At 35.1% G+C, this 20,518-nt stretch overlaps 1 protein-coding gene across 5 annotated transcripts in view; it reads left to right on the top strand.

Annotated features, from left to right (window-relative positions):
• SKAP2 (src kinase associated phosphoprotein 2) overlaps positions 1-20,518 on the top strand; it is a 118,995-nt gene that overhangs the window by 22,594 nt on the left and 75,883 nt on the right. For all 5 annotated transcript variants that reach the window (XR_010470091.1, XR_010470092.1, XM_065051387.1 and 2 more), the window contains one exon: positions 481-579. Coding sequence is in view for 3 of the 5 variants with exons in the window: in XM_065051387.1 (XP_064907459.1) it covers positions 481-579 (99 nt within the window). In the remaining 2 variants the exon portion in view is untranslated. The remainder of the gene's footprint in view (positions 1-480; positions 580-20,518) is intronic.

Raw genomic sequence — 20,518 nt, 5'->3', positions numbered from 1 at the left:
ACTGCTGCCAACAGGAGTTTGGCAGCTTCTTGGAGGGAAGTTGCTGCAGCTCCTTCCTGCGCTTGGACAGGCAGAACTTTGGAGCTTGGCACTGCCTATTTCTCCACCTGCCAGTGCTTTATTTTTTTTAAATTATTTTTTTATTTTCCCTCCTCTTGCTCCCCTCCTCTTTGCTGGGGTGTGTGTTTCTTCCCCCATTCTGTGTGCAGTGCTGGGAGTGGGTTCATGATATAGCAGTGTTGAGAGGAACTGCTCCAGCAGCACGTCGGTGGTGGTTGGAAGGTGGCCCTAGAACAGCAGCGCTCGCAGCTGTGCCTCAGCGTACAAGGTGCCTGTTACGTGCATCCATGAGAAATGGGATTTTTCTGTTTCAGACAGGAATTGATAGCCTCCTTACTAATGAAAATATTTGTTGTTGGATTCTGTCTGTGTTTGTATGATAGGCTATTTTAACTACCAATGTATTTTTTACTTCTACAGAACTGGAAGATGAGGAAGAGGCTGAGGGCTCCTTGCCTCCTGATAGTGTCTCAATAGCATCTGACCGATATGATAAAGAGGATGAAGCACCTTCTGATGGTATGTGACACTGTTTACCTTAGAACGTACTAGATTTGCCAGTTTGGTGCAAACTCATGTAATTGGATCCTCATGATGCAAATGTTAGTGTTGGAAATCAGATAAACAGATAAGCATCGCAGCTGGACACTTTTCTTACTTTTACAAGAACCTTTAAAGGAACTGAACAGCTCTCTCTAGTGGTCCTAGAGCATAGTGAAGCTGTCCTGAATTTACATTTCTTTTAAACTCATGCTTTTTCATAACAAAGCATCTTCTGTAGATGCATATGTTTTTAAAGATAGATCAGTGGCTAAAAGAGTGTGAATATTTGCAATAACAAATTGTTTGTTAATTCAACATTATCAGATTCTTGCTTAATTTTATTGTGCTACTTAATGGCTTACTGTATTATTCATCTAATAAATAATGAAACAGTTTATGTGATTGATATTTTTCTGCAAACTCCATGCAGAATAGGTTCATAAAATATTAAATTAATTATTCCTACAGTGTTTTCTTCCATTAAGATAGTCTTTTGTAGAATGTTTTCATTATATAAATTTTAAATTTGAGTTTGCATTTAAAAAAATATTTAGGCTCCATAGCTGTTTTCCGTGTTGTTTTATTTTGTGTTCATTAAATTTAATGCTTAATGCGACTGTTCTGAAGACATGAACAATTGAATATTTCAAGAGTTAACAAGCTTGCTTTAGCATAGTGTCCATATTTTTGAGATTAGTTTATTGTATACATAATATAAATACCCTCTATGAGTAATATATGGCAATAAATTAAGTATATGTACAAAGAAATTAACGATGTATATTAATTTGTGGCACTAGAAGTTAGATAGACTGACTAGTGAATGATGTTTTCTGACATGATATGATGATCAAACTGTGCAGCTCCATCTCGAAATACAATTGCTGAATGAAAATATGCTTCCTGCAACATAGCACTCCACATTTTATGTTATCCAGATTATTCCCTTTGGAAACATAAATTGCTTTTATGAGGTATAAAATTATGTCTATTGCAGAACAGGGATAAGTCAAGTACATGCATAAGTGATAAACCTTCTAACCACTGATTCAGAATAGCACAATTTTTTTCATATTCAGAACTCTGTAAAATGTGTAACAATAATAATAACTTTTTTTTTTAAATATCTTGAGCTTGTTGCATTTTGGCAATGTAACCTTCTATTAACAAAATAAAAAACAAGCCTTTTTGCTCTGTGATTGAAAAGTAATTATCAGTCAAATTGAATATGGCTTTTAGAAAACCCAAGCTAATTTTCCAAAATACAGATGAATGCAGCTTTCCATGTATTTATTTTTGCTCACAAACATAATCTTAACATTATTTCTAATTGTGACTTAATAACATGGTAGTGATTGCATAAGGGTGTGTGACAAAATTGTATGACTACTCAATAAGAGATATGATTATAGATTTGTTTCAAAACAGTTAATCAAGAAAAAAGTGGTAATGTTCATAAACCTGAATAACGAATGGCTGAAGAATGCTGATGCAAGAGTATATGAAATACCATATGAGTTTGTACAGATGGCTGATTAATTTTTAGCCTGTTTTGGAAGTTATAATTATGAGAGTAGGTATAATAACTGCCCAGCAGTATCTTGGCTAATTTATTCCAGTTTAGGTGCAATTCTGTTATATTTAAGATGATTTTACCTCACTGGTCTTTCTATGTTTTGTGATAATTCCTTTCTATTATAATTATCTAGAGGGAGTGCAGCATGAGAAAAAGTTAATAAAAGGTGATAGATTTTAATATGTAAGTACTTTCATTGGAGGAGTGTTTCTGTTTTCCTCTTTGAATGTCCAGTGTGTCATTCTAATACCATTTTGATGTTAACTTATATAGTTCATCATTCAAGTCTGGACTATATATGAAAATGTAGGTTGAGAGAATCTTATAAGAGATGGATTGGTCCTCGGAGGTGCCATTTGTTTCAGTTTTCATAGACATGAAAGGGTTTGAAGCTTAATACTGTGTTTTTGTTTTTTAGCAGTCTGCTAACGTTCAATATTTAAATCCTACCCAGGCTGCTGGGTCTGTAAGGTAGATGTTTGGTCTTACGTGGTTACCAGTTTAGTTCAGCAGGGCTCTGTGCAGGGGTAAAACCTTGTTTGTGTACGATCAAGGCTCTCAGCATTAACGTAGGAGCCCAACTAGGTAACCAAATTTGGGTGTTCTTTATTTATATTTGAGTCCATTCATATTTTTATATAAAACCTTTTAAATCTATTTTCTGCTAACAAAACACCAAAACAAACCAGGCATTTACTTTTGTATGCTTGAGTTAGACTGCAGGGTTTGTATGACATCTGAAAGTGTCACTATTTGACTTTGCACTGTTACTGTCAAAATATAATTTGTGAAGGCACCCACTTGGTAACAGATAAAGAATTTGTGTATTACGTGTACATTACAGTCATTATAAAATCCTGGAGTTTTCGTGTGACCTTTGTCTAATGGTGTATTAATTACAAGAGAGATAATCCGTTTAACAATAAGTATGGGATAACTAAATTAGCACAGGTCACCTAAAGGCCTTTTGTCAAATCTGATTGTTATGTTGTCCTTTTGACTTTTACCTTATGCTAGGCACTAACAAAGTATCTAAACTTTGATGGATTATAAACTCTAAACATGATATGTATTTTTCATAATGCTAATGTAATTTTCTAGGTACTGAAAAGGTCAAACCCCCACGTCTCTATGTGCATTCTAAGTCTGTCTTTCCTTTTAATATTTCTTTTTTCTCTGTTCCTGTGGTTCAAAAGTTCACTCAGTTCCCAAATGGCCACCTAATTTTCCAGTTATTCCCTCAAGCCATATGTGTTTTGGTTTCTTTATGGTTTATTAGGTACTGTAGGAAAGTAGCATAAGTTATATCATCTAATGAAATTCAAGCACACTTCAGTGATGCTTTGACTTGATTGCCGGCAGCAATTAAATCACAACGAAGGAGAATGATGCATAGGCTTACATGTCCAGACACCATACAGAAATTGGAAGAAGGATAAAACACAACAAAACCCCCAAATAAAATCACGAACCCCAAAACAAGACAGACAAAACAAAACAGCACTGCCAGGCACTCCATTCTTAACTTGATTTTCTTTTTTTTTATTGGCTAACAGCCTGATTGATAGCAAAATCATAACTTGCTGTATGCTAACAGGCAGAGTTCACTTGTAGGTTATTGTGAGCTGATAAAGGGTTAGATGGAGTTTTGATTTTCGCATTGGTCCTTGGCGCACCAGATTAATGGAATTTCAATGAGAGACTGGAGTAGTCACAGCTTTGTCAGAAAAACAGATGGAGATTCTATAGCCATGTCTGCTCATTAATACCAGTTGCCTGAAAGGTGTACTACTTCTCTATACAAAAGACTCAACATAATTGATTTTTGAGCGGGGTATTTTTTCACTTATTGATGACTAGGTTTCTTGCAACTTAAATGACAGGGTTTTGTATAGTACACTGTATAACAATATTATGTCTTGTAATTTCTTACTCCCCTTCCATCTGTGTTTTGAAGAATGTGTGTAGTGGAAAATAGATATGTCTTGATCAGTTAAAAACAAAGCACACCAAAATACCTTAAAATTGAAATAATAAGGCTGCCTTTAAAGTTGGTAACAAGCTTATTTTTGGTTGTGACATTAATGGGCAAAAAGTTACTGTTTTTAATTTAATTTTCAGGTTAATTAAATGTAGGTTCCATGCCACACTGAAACTTTCTATTTAAAAGTGTAATCTTTTATGATCTCAAGGGATTTTTTTAACAGTTTTTTATGATATGGTAACTTGATTCCATAGTAGGAAATGCTATTAGTATTAAAGGAACAAACTTTCTGACGTTGTAAGTACTATGAGTCAACTGACCACTTCTGAAGAAGATATGTCTGTTTGGCTCTGCAGGGAGTATGTGATTGGGTAATTACTGGATCTAAAAAGATCACAGTGAATGCTGTGATTAAATAACTTCGATCATCATCATTTCTGTGGAAAGTCTAGAAATGTTGCCTTTAGCATGTCAGGATGAAAGAAGTACTAAAAATGTGCCTGGGGACTTGTACGCTCTTTAAATTGTCGTATTTGGCTATAGCTTATCAATATAATATACTATTTAGTTGAAAATTCTAAGTAGAGTGAGAATCTCTCACTAAAAATTCCCCACAGTTGAAGTAGAGGAAGGTAGGACCTAAGCAAGGAAATAGGACATTTGGAGAACTTTGAGGAATCAGGATAAATGAAGAGGTTGTGCTTTAACTGTTTGACATCAGCGTGCAGTCTTGAAAATGAGCAACGTGCTATTCTTGGCTTAACTTTTGGATGAAACAACAGGTTTTAGCACTTTGTTTTCATGCAGCTCCTCTGGAAAAGTTCTACAGAAGTCTTTGCAGGCTTGAGTCAACTGTTTTACATGATCTATAGTATTTCCTTTGCATGAAAATCACATTTTGCATTTTGATTGATCAAGTGAGAATGAAAAATTGTGTGACAAAATTTTGTGTTCTGCTTCTTTTGACATTTTATGTCTCAAATACAAGCACTGATTAAGCTGCTTTCTGCCTCCCCCGCCTCCATTTGGTAGGCAAAAGGGTTTGAATACTGTCACTGAAGAAAGGTAGAGTTCAGCATAAGACCTTATCTTCATGTACAATGCATGTAGAAATATTTTCCCTCTTTCTTCAAGTACATTCCTACTGAATTTATTTTTAAGGCACTATATTAAAGCAAAAACTGTGTTCCATCACTGAGCCAGTTAAACAGTATTAGCAACTCCGTTAGCAAAGGTTGGAGAATGGAAAATGCAGCTAGGACATTTCTGTCCTCTTCTCACTCTTTTTTTTTTTTTTTTTTTTTTCCCTTCCTATTCCCCCAGTCTTATATTGGTTTACCACTATTTTAGTATCATAATAATGTACATAGAGAAGATGTTTGGTTGTCTGGAGGATGACAGCACTGAAAGTTGACTTGAGTTCTTCTAGGAGATTAGTTACTTGCTTTGCAATACTGGAGAGAGTTCTAAACTAAGCACATGACAGCCATTCAAAGAAGTGAGAAACTTCTTTTTGTCTTGTTTTTCTCATAGATCTCTTTGAAGTCAGAAAGCAATGTATTCTCCTATTCCTTATATCTCTTTAAATACTCAAGCTTGATGAAAAAAGGTCATATCGAGGGAAGGTAGGATCTACATTTACCGGGACACTTGATCTTTGGCAAGAAAAGGTGACTTCTACTTTATGCTCTTATTAGGAGCTGGCAGGAGAGCAATAGTATCAGTGCTGTGGGAAATGGGTAAAAACTGGACTTTGGCATGCCAACTTTGTTACTGTCAGAATTGTGACTGGGAAATAATGTAATCTATTATTTTGATATGTATAGGTAATTCTGTGTTTTTATCAACAATTTAGTAGATTCTTTTGCTGTGTTTGAACAGATGTTGTATGACAGAGGAAATATTATTAGTATGTATTGCAATGCATGATGATTCTGCATTTCTGGGACATGTCTGGCTGAATAAGTAATACGACTGATCAGAAATGTTGCTTTCAGAATTCTAGAAATTGTGATTAGCTGCTCAATCTAAAGCAGGAAGACTGAAGTCTGCATTTTCTGATTTGGTATGCTGAGGCTGTCAGAGGAAGGATGCATTGCTAGGGAATTAGGCTGAGACACTTATGGACAGTTTGGGTGTCGCCCAGAATACAGTCTCTTAGAAGATGATGAAACATGATGAAAAGTAAAACATAGTAAAGAGGAACTTAAATATGAAGTATTTTTAAAAAATTCACTTTATGAGGATATTTGAGCATGTGGGACCATGTGTGCATAAATTCCCAGATCCAAATCTGTTTAACAAATGAGAAGAGGGTGCTAACTTCGAAATTGTCAAAAGCTGTAAAGAAGATCAAGTCCTTGTTGGATAGGAGAGACCTTAAGAGTAAAGTCGATGTATCACCCTTAGACTGCCTGAGATGTTTCTTGGCAGGCATCTGTCTCATCTTTCCTAAAAACCTTGAATGGTGCAACTTCAGTCTCCCTCAGGAGCTTGCCCCAGTGGGCACTGTACTTGCTAGTAGAGGATGTGTACACTAAACTCTTTTTGTCAGTCTGTTGACATTTGACTCTCTTTTGTCCATAAAGGACACGACAATGGTGTATTTCCTTTTATTTCTTTTCCCCTTCTGTCATGAATATATTTGAAGACTAAGCAGAGTATTTATAACTTTCCACATGTAACTGCTGTTGGAACCTTATGAAAAAACCAAGCAGCTGAAGTGCTTACTTGTTTGTTTGTAGGATCCACAGCAGTGAATATAGCAACAATGACTTCATTTGGAAACGTTAAAAAAAAATGCGTGTGAAATATGCAAAGCTGATCTAATTAATTTTGATTTAAGCCATTTGCACAGAACAGAAGGGTTTAATTTCTGATAGGAAGCAGAAGTTTGAAGTGAAATTTTGGCCCTATTAAAGTAAACAGTAAAGTTAAAAACAGCATCATGTAGGTTAACAGTGTGTACAAATTGATGATGCTAAAACGTTTGAACTTCTAATTATCATGATGACAAACTTCCTGTTAAACAATAAACCCCTGTGTTCTTTTAACATTTACCTTTCTCCCATGGGAGAGATGACATGGTTTGTTGCTCATTTTATTTCATCTATGGTGCTTCACTGACTGAACATTAACAAAACAGCCGTGGACGCTCCACCACTACACAGGACAATATCCACAGTAAAAAAAGGAATGATCTGCTTAAGTAATTTCTTTTTCGTATTGGATCATAATTTTATTCAAGATACCTAACAATATTATGGTTATAAAAATCCCAAACTAAAACAAAAGAGAAAGCTGAAGTGCAATAGATTTTTCTGTTTACTTTATATTGCTTGGTGGTCTAATGTTTTTCTAGATCAGTTCTTACACATCACAAATAGCTGAAATAAAAAAAAAGATGGTTTTACTTTGGACCTCTTTGAAATGTGATAAGTTTTTCAGGTATGTTTTGGAGGCTGTTAATTATGGATTCTAGAACCTTATTAATGCCTCAGCCTTCTACCTTCTGATTTCCCTGTAATTCCTCTTTCTACCTGCCAAATAGTAGTGGCAAGTCACCTTCCATTCTGCTCCTTACTCATTCTCTCCCAACACCAACCAGGTGCATCAATCGTAGGTGATTGTACTGTTTCATGCTACACCAGTGGCACCTTGAGGTGGGCACCCTTCTATTAACAGTACCCTTCTAGAGGTGAGCATGTCAAACAGATTGTGGCTGCTCAGTATTCCAGGCAAGAGGCATCTTTTCCTTCCTGGTATTTGCCAGGTACAACAGGAGAATGGTTTGCCTTCAACATATCCTGTGCAGTAGTCCCACACATCTCAGAGAGAATAAACTCTGCATAACTGTAGTGTTTGCTTTGTTTTAGACTAGATAGGAAATATGTAAAACAGTGCTCTGTGTGGTACTTTGTGACTGAAAAGTCTCAAGGATGAGGCTTTAGAGTACCTAGATATAGGAATCATCTGAAAAAAAAAAAGTATAGAGTTGCAACTGAAGTACAAATTAAGTTTGGTGTAGGCTTTTCTTTCTCTGAGTTGGTGATTAGGAATTTGTGCCCTTATTTGATTTATTACGTGCATTGAAGTGTGTATCAGTCCTAATGAACTGGAAAAGATGTTCCCCATATTCCTGTTCTTGTTTTTTAACTGATTAGTACTTTCTGTAGAGGTGCAAAATGTATCTGTAGAGCTTAAGCCAGTACAAAACAGGGCTGTTTTCTGTCAGGCATCATGCAGTCCAGACATTAATTTAGTGGATTTGGGTTTGTTTCCTTTTAAATAAAAGGGAGGTTGCAGTGGATTAATGTTTGTGAATTTTGAGATTAAATTTGAATGGAAAAATAAAAACTATGTCATGAGAAGGTTTATTGAAGTGTTTTGCAAAGAAAAAACATTGTAAATTAAACCTTTATGATATCCACTGTGTGAGCAAGTTCATTATTGCCTTTCTCAAAAAGATGATGCAGGTATTGTTTACTGCTTAAAAATTTGCAGCAGGAATCATAGTTCTTTGGACATCTGTCACTAGAGGGTATTAGTTTGATTGGTAGTTTCCTCAGTGATTTGTCATAGGTGTTTACTTGGTTTACCTACAAGAGTAGGACTTAAGGGTAGAGTAGCAGACTAAAAATGCTGAATGCTATCTTTTCTCCAAGCTAAAATTATTACTGTAGTTTCTTAACTAATATTAGTCAAAGCCTGTTCACCACTATCTATCACAATAATGCCAGCTAATATCCCAGGAGGATCATAGCCTTGTCTTCTCTCTTGCTGGTAGTCAGAAATAGTTTTGGGCTGTTTGTGCAAGGAATTAATGATGGACCTGTACTGCAAAATGGAGGAAAACCTCTTCTGATCTAAACAAGATTTTCCTGTCCTGAATATTTACTCTGTCTACCTGAACACGCATTCCTTAATGGAAAGTACATCACAACCTGATAATAACTTTCCAGAGATATCCTAGTCTTCATATAAAACATCTTTTCACTTGTTCTTCAACAGTCAGTTTTTCTGTTTCTGTATATGGACATGGGTGATGTATAAATATTCACAATATGTATTCAAAGATGCAGTTAGTTTATGATGGGCTTTGTGAATCTGCACTTGTGCATCACCACTTTGTGTTGAAGAGGAAAGGGGAAAGGATAAGTGTCAAGAGAATGTGTATGGGGACAGAGGATTGTCTGGACTATGGACATGGCTGTACTAGAACATGAAAATGGGATGTAGACAAGTGAAGCAAAGGTGGTCCAAGTCTTTTTGGTAGCTAGCAGATAAATTACTGTTTCACGAGCACGGACACAGGAAATGGGCCTTATTATTGCCGTTGCCTGGAAGGTATTGGAAGTGCTGTCATTTACTTCTAATTAAAAAAAATTAACCTTGTCTGTTTTCAGGTGGACAGTCTGACACATTCTTATAATTCTGTCTATTTTGTGTTTAGTAATTTGAATACATATGCATATGAAGGTCATGGGGGAAAAGTTTGTCTTTGATTTCTAGAACAGTTTTCCTGTATGGAAGTAGGAGTAGAGTAATTTTTCTCCCTTTGACAACTTATTCAGAAGCTAACTTTAATACTGTTTTAACAGAGAAATGATTGATGGGACTACCACAAACTTTTTTGATCAAAGCTTTTTGGAATATTTTAGCAAAATTGTTATTCTGTAATTGTGTGTGTAAAATAACTGCAAGCTGGGAGTTGGAAATGAAGAAGAATGTAGTCATAATGTTGAGAAGAGCAGAGGGATTTTTTGTTGTGTTTTTTTGTTTATTTTTTTTTTCTCCAATCTGTCTCAATAATGTTTGGAATTTTAGGTGGAAAATAAAACAAAATAAAAACTTAATTTTTACTTATTAACCACAGCATATCTTCAAATTCCATTTGGAAATGTCGACTATGTGATGCAATTGATAGAGGCGCATTTAAGTACATATTTTTTAATATATGACATACCTTTTTTTTCTGTCTCGGTTCACTGGAGTCTTCTGGTGGTGTCATTCATTTGAGCGATATTTAGAGTGTGGTATGAAAATAATGTGAAAATGCAGTAGTGAGCTGGTGATAATTGATTTACTCCATCACACTGAAATACCTCTTGTTTTACTCTTCCCCCTCCCTTGGGCAATAATCATGGGATCAAGCTGCCAGTCTGTAGATAGAATTTTTCCAGCAGTGCCATCTGGCTACTTGGCACTGGAAGTTGTATTGGCTTCTTTCTGTTTCCACGGATTTTTGTCAAATGTTAGTCTGTTGATGAGGTGTCTTCTGCTGGTGGGTGCTGATTTCTGCCCCGCCCCTCAAGTGAATATTGTTTTTTATTGGTGTTGTGACTGTTTTTATATATATATATATATATATGTATATATGTATATATGTATATATATGTATATATATATATATATATATATGTATATATATATATATATATATGTATATATACACACACATACACACACTTGTATATATGTATATATATACATATATATATATAATTTTTTAAAGGAATTTAGGACTTAATATGGGAACTCTTAGAGGCAAAATTAAGATTTATGTATCAATTGGCTTCCTCCACCCATGTTTAAAATAAGTTTCCCTTTTTTTTGGTACTTTTTGAATCGTATTAGCGTCATGTCCTCTCACAGATTTTTACAGATCTTCAACATTAATGTAGAATGGTCAACTTTTTATTTTGTGGAACTTTAACTTTTAAAAGAAATTATGGATAAAGAATAAGAATTTGTAGGGTCTGTGTAACAGATGTAACGAGCTTTATGTTTTGGAATAACAAGATAACCCAGCTATCTTTTTATTACTGAACTATGATTTTATTTTTCTTAAAAAAGAATAATAATAAAAAAAATCTCGAAATGGTGGTTCAGTAGAACAAACACATCTGAGTTGCTTTATTCAAGCCTTAGATGCAGTTCACTGCAATACAAGATGTAATGACAGCATTGATAAAGAGTTAAAACAGAATGCTTCATAAATAGTATTTTAGTGGGAATGGGAGGTGGGAGGAGAACACTTTTGATCTAAACTCTTTTTGAAATTATTACTGTTCCTATTAATTTATTCATTATTTTAAAATTTTTATTTCCTCTACTGGTCAGAAACATTAATTTAGGGAAAAAAAAAAAGCCTGAGGATCTGAAGATCTGAATAAAATACGAAGAACAGTTTCAGATAAGACATCTTTGTTTTGCTTTAAAAAAAATTCCTTTGAATATTTTGGATGAATAGAAAAAAATCCAAAGCCCTTTCTATTATTATGTAAGTGAACTCCTGTTAATCAGGACATGGCTAACTCATTTAAATCTTTTATTTACATCTTTAAAATTTTTATTTTAATCACTATTTTCAAGTGCTATCTCTCAGATGAATGAATTATACTCCCTCCTGGGTATAAATCTAAATTTTCTTTTGTGTTGAAAGTATTTTCTTAAAGTTGTTCAAGGTAACCTTGTGAACTCTCAATCATGAACAATTGTTTAGTTGGCCTTTTGGAATATTTTTTTATTATTGTGCTGAAAAGTAGACGATAGTAAGCACTATTTATTTAGCATAGTCTTAGTACTATCCTAGTGTGTAATGCTTTTGTTAATAAAATACTATTAAACTGGTTATTAAATCACTATTATTGTGCTGTCCCAGCACTGGAGAAATTGTCCAATACTGGAAACGATAGGACTAGAAATTTTACATGTGGCGAGAAGAGCCTTGCTGAGGTTTTTGTGGCAGTTGGTTTGAATTAAATTTCAGGGATCTCTTGGTGTCTCTCTCTATTCTTCTTTTAAAGAAGATGACAATAACAGACAGGGTGTCTGAGTGTGGATCTCCTTATCAGTAACTTGATGCTGATATGATGTGGGTATTTTTAACATATGAGTTCAGTTGAAAGAATCTGTAGAAAGGGCTATAATATCAAAGTATGGCAAGCATAGCTGAATATGCATGATCTATTGTAATAGTAAAAGTGTAAGTCTAGATTTGCAGAATATATTCTCTCATGAAAGATTTTAAGGGTGTAGGTATATCATGACTTTCTAAAATAGCATCAAATCTTCTTTTTGTTCGTAAATAAATGTGAAGATAAAACATTGCTGCTAATCAATTGTCTGGGATGCCACCTCATTAAGATTTACACAATCATCAAAAATGCCCAGAATTGTTTGTTGGCTATATCCTAACTCAAATATATAAAGGGGATACTACAGCATTTTTCTTGAGAATCGCAGGGAGTTCAGTGACCTTTTGTGGCAAATTATGTAGAAAGAAAATATTTATATTCATTTAAAATAACCTCCATGAAGAAATAGTCTCATTACCCTGTTTGATCAATTCCTTGCAGCCTGAGCTGTAGCATGCTGCTATTGCCAGGGCTTGATGGAATACGCTGAGAAGTGGCTAATGGTGATGGTGCTCATCAGGACAGGGTTCAGCCAGCGGTCAGCAACAAATAATTCAAGACTGTTTCTAAGTTTGTGGCTGGTGGAATTTGCTTCTTGCCCCAAGCCAGCAGCATTGCTGAGCTGGGCTATTTGATTAGAAGAGAAGCATATTTGCTTCTTAGCAACTGCACATTTGCACAACACACAGACCTATACTGCCTCCGAAGGTTTGCCTTTTGTGAGGGTGGAATAATACTTTTCTGTTGATTGACAGACAAAAGGGGATCTTTGCAATGCAGAAGAGTTTACAACCAATTTTTTTCTTTGTCTTTTTGTAAACTTATCGGAGGTGCTTCTTATTTTAGTATTGCCTGATGCAAATTCGTATATGCGGCAAGAGTGGCCACGATTTGAACTCCTACATCTAAGCCACTACTGCTATGCGTATTTAAAGGACAGATGCATGCTTACGCTTAATCATTGGTGTGTGCAGCTTTTTCCCCAGCAGGTCTACTTAATGGAAATTATTTTCTACTGTACTTTGAAATAAATTTTAATACATGTATTACTATCTCCCCTGCAAGAGTGATATTCCTTGTATGGAAGATAATGATGGAGTGAAAGCTGTTCTGTTCTTAGTGCTTTTTAAAATATATTAACAGAAGTGCAGCGCTGATTGCAGTTCTAATAATGTGTGTGTAATTTTTGATATAATATTTCCCACAGGAAGTGAGTCTACAGAAGAAAGTGTGTAGTCAGTAGAAGGCAAAGGTATTTATAACACTGGTAATCCTTGAAAAAAGACAATTTAAGAAAAAGCCTGAGATTTACAGTCCTAGGACACCAGGGCAAGGAAAAAAGCGAACTTTTTTTTTTTTTTTTTTTTTTTTTTTTTATGGTTTTACAGCTCTTTTCACTCCTGGCTTGTATTTTATTGTGGAAGTTTCCATACTGCCATAGTGGAGCAATAAATCACTGGTGTGGTTACTGAAATGTTGCATGAAGTAGTAAGTACAGTTAGTGTTCTTGTGGATTTTTGATGCAGATATCTGCTTGCATATTTTCCTAAATAAAATGTATATTTTAAATTTCATAACTAAAAATGAGTACCTTTCTGAGTGGATTTTACAGTCTATTAAAACTGTGTGTTTTAAGGGATAGGGAGAGTGAAAGCAGGAGTGCACAATAAAAGGACTGTGGGCCTTATTAGCATCGCTAATGTAAGCATCCAGGAGTTTACTAACTAATAACCATTTTGGTGGCAACTCAGAGCCAAAAGAGGAGAGCAAGAAAGCTCTCTGATATGGTGAGGCAATAATAAACCCCAGGTGTCCCTCTTTAAGTCAGTGTCAAACATACCAAAGTTTTAAATCCTTTTTCATGTAGGAATTCTTTTTTTAGTCTGCTGAACAATTTTAAATAAATATTGATCCAGAATTCAGGCTATTTAGGGGATTTGGGGGATGGTGAGAGCGTGAGACAGAGTGAAAGTGATGAGGGGGAATGGATGGCTGTTCTGGGGAGCAGGTATTCAGGGTGTCTGTACCGCTGGTGCAAGACCTAGAAATGGGTACAACTCTTGTTTTGGGGAGCCTGGAAGGGCTGATTGGTGACTGGCTTCATTCTCTTCCTTGTTAAACTTGATGTGTGTTCATATAAGATTTTAGAAGGGTGTTCTAGCATTATTAAGATTTCATGGTCAGCAGGGAGAAGTGTTAGCTCTGGCTTAATTTCCGAGACATTTCGGAGTTGTGATAGCGTGATAAGGTGGCTGCTTGCACTACTGAGTTCTCAAAATGATGCTTACACCTGGTTGACATATTTGACATATTTTTGTACCTTGATACTTGTTAAGGTGTTACCTGTGTTCTACACAGATATTGCATTACTTGTAGTCATATATGGTTTATATGTTTTTTTGTTTGTTTGTTTGTTTGTTTTTTTTTTAATACAAAACAAAACAAACCAAAAACCAAACCAGCCTTTTACAAGCACTAGGCCTTTTAAACAAAGTAACTAAAATATGTAGGAATTGCTACATGGCTACTATCAAAATGCAACTGTATCCAGGGTAGAACTCAGTAGCTTTTACAATGGCACTGTGAACAATACCCAGCAATTTAAGAGCAGGATATGAGGAATATCCCACCTAATTGAAATGACAAGCGGGATTTTGCATAGGTAGATGCAATTATTCATACTGGAGGTGGGCCAGAATGCTGGGGTTATTCCCCTCATCTTGCTAATTAGGCTTTCAGTTTCATTAACAGTCATCGAGATATTGGGTGACTGACTTGTATATGAACACATCCATAATAAACATAAATAATCTTTTATTTATTGTTTATTATTCTTTAGAAGCATCTTTTGGATTATGTTAAGAAGTCTGTATAAAATTGTTATGGATCCTTTTTGATTGTGTAGCTCAAGATAAGCAGAAATAATGGAATGTTTTAAGATGTACGGAACACCAAATGTATGAAGACTGAACGCTGTACATCTATGCGTATTTTAGGATAGACTGTGTGCCACAAATAAGCCACTACCATGTTTATATTAGTGGCATTTTATTTTCCTTTTCCAAGATAGAATCTGCAAGGATTTCTACCTTCACAGACGTGTATGTTGAGAAGGGAAATTAATTGAGCTTTGTTGTGCTCCCGGGATATTTTCAGCCAGGGGTACGTTTAACTTTGAACAGGTCTGAGGAATCTACAGTTCTTGTCTTCAAGCCCTAACTTAAGAAAGATAACCTAATGCATATGGCATCTTTGAATTCCTTTACCTCTGTGATATGCTGTCACTGGATTCCACTTTCCCCCCCTCCTCATCCAGTTAATTGCCTTTGTCCTTCAGAAAAACGTTCTGAGGGAGTTTTTGTTTGGTTTTGTTTTCCTTTTCAGGGAGTAATAATGAGGTGCAGTGCATCATACCATACTGTGCCCATACCAAGTATCTGTTTCCTTGTTTGCTGTGTTTTGGAAAGGGCCTTGAGTGTCTGAACCTTGATTAAATCTCTAGGCCAGTCTTTTTGTCAGCCGACTTCTTTTCCGGGTTCTATGATTAGTATCTTCTCAGGAACGTCAGGTAGAATATTTCTTCACTGTATCTGCAGTAAGTGATGATTCAGGTCTTAAATTAAAAATAGCCTTCAATGAAGAACATCACTAAAGGTCAAAATATTGTACGGAAAGCAAATCTACTGAGTCAAAATGTTTAAAAACCCCCAAATCATGTGTGTGAAACTGAACAAGCTAAAACAGTGATAATTGCCTTAAAACTGACAAAAAAGTTGAATCCTTCAGAACTCTAGTGGTTTAGGTTGTTGTTTGGTTTTCCCTTGCCTTTTAACAATTAAAAGAGAACAATGTTATTCTAATGTAACATTATAATAAGGTGTGGTTACAACATAACTAGTTATTCTTGTTCCCACTGCTGTACAGATGAGGCCATAATTTGTCCTTTCGGTTGGATACTTACATTGATGATCCTCCTGTGTTTCTTCATGGATCCTTTGGGACCAAGAGCCAGTTGTCTAGCTCGGATGGCTTTTTCATCTTAGTTTCTTCATCTGTAAGATTGTTCTAAGTACTGTACCAGTGATTTGTAAATATTTTGAACAGTTTCCTTTGTATGTTTTATTTCCCTTCCATTCACAGAAGTAATTTATTTTGTCAGTGTGTGTTATTGGCTAATATGTGTACTATTGAATAAAACAATGTTAGTGAAATAAGAAAAAATTAAACAGTGATTTGTCATTTTATTCATTCAATATACCTCTAATCTTGCATAGAAATGGGCTATAGTGATGTAAAAACACATACTAGTACAGTTAATGCATGAAGGAGTTGATCCTGGAGTCTTGTCCTTTAGTACTTCCATGTCACCAACTGACTTCCATGTTGAATTCTCTAGCATGATTTTGTCAAGTATTTTTCGAGAGGTTGTCAACGTATATTATTTTCAGATGATTGTAAGTTTATGTGAAGAAATACGACAGTGCATTAGCATAACTGTTGTAGATGCAAATACTTTTTTTTGGGAACCAATACAAAAAGGAATCTTTATAATGATTAGATTGTTATTTTGATACAGTTTTGTTGCTAGACGTAGATTCACTGGCTGCTTATGGAAGTTCAGTTTATGTAAAAACTGAAGCTGTGATTTAGCTTCTAGGAAAAAAAAAAAGGAAAAGAAAAGCTATGGAAATTGGCTAGATGCCAATAAATGTGCATAATGTATTTTGCACGTGTCATCTTATTTTCATTGGATCAAGGCAGTTTTAGAATTCTCCACTGTATGTATTTGCCCTTAATTTGAGTGAGTCTGGTGTTTCAGAGAACCTAATCTGGATAAAAACAAAAAGTGTGAGAAAAGGTTTGGAAACTGATATGCAAATATACTAGTGGAGGATGTGGGTTGTACAGAATTAAATCTGTCTGGTCAGTTAAGTCCATAGAAATCTCTTCCTCCTTTACTAGAAATGTAACTGTCAACCAAGGAAAAGTCCAGGTGGTTAGGAATACAGCGGTATTATTCTGTGTACTGCCATTTATTATTATTTCCATATTGCTGTATTCAGGCTTTATTAGTCAGCATTCCTTTGGTGTGCTACATCTTCACTACTGCAGGGTACCCATGTTGTTGATGTTGGGAAAGAGACAGAGTGACAAAAGCTCAATTAAGTCCTTAAACTAAAACTACTTAATTTTTACAGTTGATATTTTGTTTATTTGAGTGACAGTGAGAGTTGAAAAAATGCGTGTTCAATCTGAGGGAAAAATTTAGCTTTAATATTGGTGTATTTAATGAACTACTGCCGTTTTCAATGAGCTATTAATGTGTGTTAGATAGCAGCATTTGTACCTGACCTGATTTTTATGCTTGAAGAGTGGAGCAGGCAGTTTTATTAGGATGATATTTTTTAGAAAAATAATTTCATTTAGATAATCAGAGTCATCTTACTGTTGATCATAAGTATGCTCTTTCATAGTCTTCTACTGTATGCTATAGCAGTCACAGAAGAATGCAGTTTTCTGTGAAATGCATGAATCAGTACATACATATGTGACATCCCTGTCTTATCCATGCTGTAACCTTCCCTCTGCCCCTTCTCTCTCCCTCCCTCCAACTGCTTATATTACTTTGAAAAAGTGTGTCTGGGGGGTGGGGAGGGTGAGGCATGGGAAAATCAGTAAAGTGGCAAAGCATGCCAGAAAACGAAATGTTTTTCCCTGTAAATGTGGTTTTTGGGGGTTGTGTGTGTTGTGTTTGGTTTGTTTTTTTTTAATAAATGTAATGAAACCAACAACATTTCCCAGCATTTCTAGAAAGATGTGAACACTGCTGCTCTGTTATGAAGAGGAGCAGTGGAGGCAAAGTAGCTCTGACTTGTCCAAGATTGCGAAAGGAATCTGGTTAAGAGCCAGGACTAGTTCTGTGTTTTCTAACTCCTGCTTACGTGGTAATATCTCTTCACTATGTCTCGCACTTCCCAGCTTTCTAAAGTTTTTGACAAATTGAAATGGATATTAAAGGGACATAGGGTAAACTTTTTTTTTTTCTGTCCTCAGAACCACATCATTTATTAGCAGATGTCATCCTAACGTGTATACAACTTCCATGGCTTTGAGTGTTATTGTAAATGGTAAAAAGACTCTTTGGTTGGGTTTGAACTAGTGCCGCCTTCTGAAGTACAAGAGGTGTTTGTAGTTTTGTATAATGTCTTGACTGTAGTAATATTATTTTAATATGAAAATGTTGGTATTCCTTTAACTATTTAAAAATAGCATATTCTGCTCTGATTTTTTTCAATATCAGAAAAATCATTTAGGTAATACAAGGTATGGGGACCCCAACTCTCCCTCCCCCCACCCCAGGAGGAGGTATAGGGGTGCATTAAACTGCTGATACAGACACTGAAATCATGAGGTTTTCCTTAGTGGTTCATTTGAGGGCGTTACTTTTTTTTCTTTTATGAAAAAGGTGGTGGAGCAATTTAAAGGCAGGTATGTAGACCATACCAAAAGTGGTAAAAGACATTCTGGAGGCAACAGTATAATGCTTTCTACCTGAAAGATCACACCTAACTTACATAAACTGGTGGAAAAGTTTATGAAAGTTACTCTTTAACTTGGAAGTGATTGAAGTGATTTGGCTTCAGTTTAAAAACAGCAGACTAAAACTGAGCTGCCTGAGTATTATCATTACTCCAAAGCAGCATAATTACCATTAGGAGAGAATTGGTTCTTTTAAAGGAAAAAATAATGAAGGGAAAACTTCTTAAAATGAGTTTTATTACATTTTTCTTATAAAATTAGTCTTTCATTTTGTTGATTAATGCTCGAGTTTAAGATTTTGATGTAGGCATTTCACCATTATAATTCTGAAATATGGGAAGTCCTTGAAAACATTCCCGGATTGCCTTCTGTCTGTCTGCCTTGTAAAAGATCCTTTCAGTTAAATGGACCATCCTCCTTAAATGATGTCATTAGCTTGGATTGAAAAGACATTGCCTGCAGGGAAATCATTTAATTGTCTTAAAGTGCTCTACTTCTGTAGATCTTGAAGCAGCACCCTCACTTCCATCCTTGTATCAGATAATTCATCTAAAATTCTGTTTTTAATCTCTGACGAAATATTGAGATGTAATTTCCACTTTTATTGGAGAAATTTGAGACCTTTTATAGTCTTCTCTCTGTGAAATTGATGGAAAAGTTTCACTTGTTGAAATGCAAATGGGTACTGTCTTTTTTTGACTTAAAGAATTAATTTAACTTGCATTCATGCCGTGTGCTTTATAAATATTAATGTATTGAACTCTTACATTTCACAGATATCAAGATGTACTTTTTTACACGTGCATTTCTAAAATAAGTAATGTTTGATTCTTCAAACAGCAAGTTAAGTTTTGGAGAGAAATACAACCTTTTTATTTTTGTTTAAGGTGATGCATTGTATTTAGGAAAACAAAAATAACGACCATCTGCTTTTTTTCATTGGACTTACTAATTTCTCAGTCATGTAAATGTCAATTTGTCAGGGATGCTGGGAATTTTTAATCAACCAGGCATTCACACCACCAAAAACCAAAACCTATGTGTATTAATAAGCCACTAGTCTAATTAGAAAATATAATGCTTGAAAATATATTTTATATTTTTGTCTATAATCTGATCCACTTACATTTTTGAACTATTAGTAATTTAATCTTAAATACTGAAAAATGGGAAGAAAAGTGTTTTTCAAGACTCAAATTTTTCTATATATAATTCTGGCTTGGAGAAATGTAGTGCTGAGAATGCTACAAAATTTTCAGAAAACTTTGCCCCTCATAGAGGCTGGTTTTGTCTTTAAAATGGAAAAAGTGGTGTTTCTGATGCTTTAATAAGAAATTAGTTAGTTCTTATAATTCTCAACTTTCTCTGCTGTTGAAATACTTTAAAGATGTGTTTCAAGACCACAACTGGATTTGTTGGGTTCTAATGAGTTATTTTCTCTGCATCAACTTTGTTACTCCATCTGTTACTTTTTTTCTTTTCTTATGTATTGCTCTATACTGAAAAGCACAGTAATTCTGGGCAAGGGGTATTGTAATCTTCTTTTTAATTTTGCTCCCATGTTTTGCTCACATTTTCATTTGGTATCAGCCTTTAAGGAAGACATTTTGGTAGCATGCATAAAGGCTAGGACTGCAGATTTCATGTTTGTTTTTCTTCTAACACTGCCTACCAAGCTCTGAGAGAGACTGATTTGTTTATTCTTGTGGTATTTTAATTGCAGTTTGTGTAAGTTGAACTATGCTAGAAATTCCATGTGAACTTTTTATCAGAATAAATATTTAGTGTCTGTTCCTGCTCCTCTTGTAGCTGGTGTCAGTTTTTCACAGAGAGGTACCAGATCGGGAAGACCACTCTGTTTTGCTGCTCTTAAATTTCTGGAATTGATGGTAATCA

This window comes from Columba livia, chromosome 2 (genome assembly GCF_036013475.1).
Source record: "Columba livia isolate bColLiv1 breed racing homer chromosome 2, bColLiv1.pat.W.v2, whole genome shotgun sequence".
NCBI classification, from domain to species: Eukaryota; Metazoa; Chordata; class Aves; order Columbiformes; family Columbidae; genus Columba; species Columba livia.
Note: the sequence above shows the minus strand (reverse complement) of the source record. Positions and strands in the feature narration are given on the sequence as shown.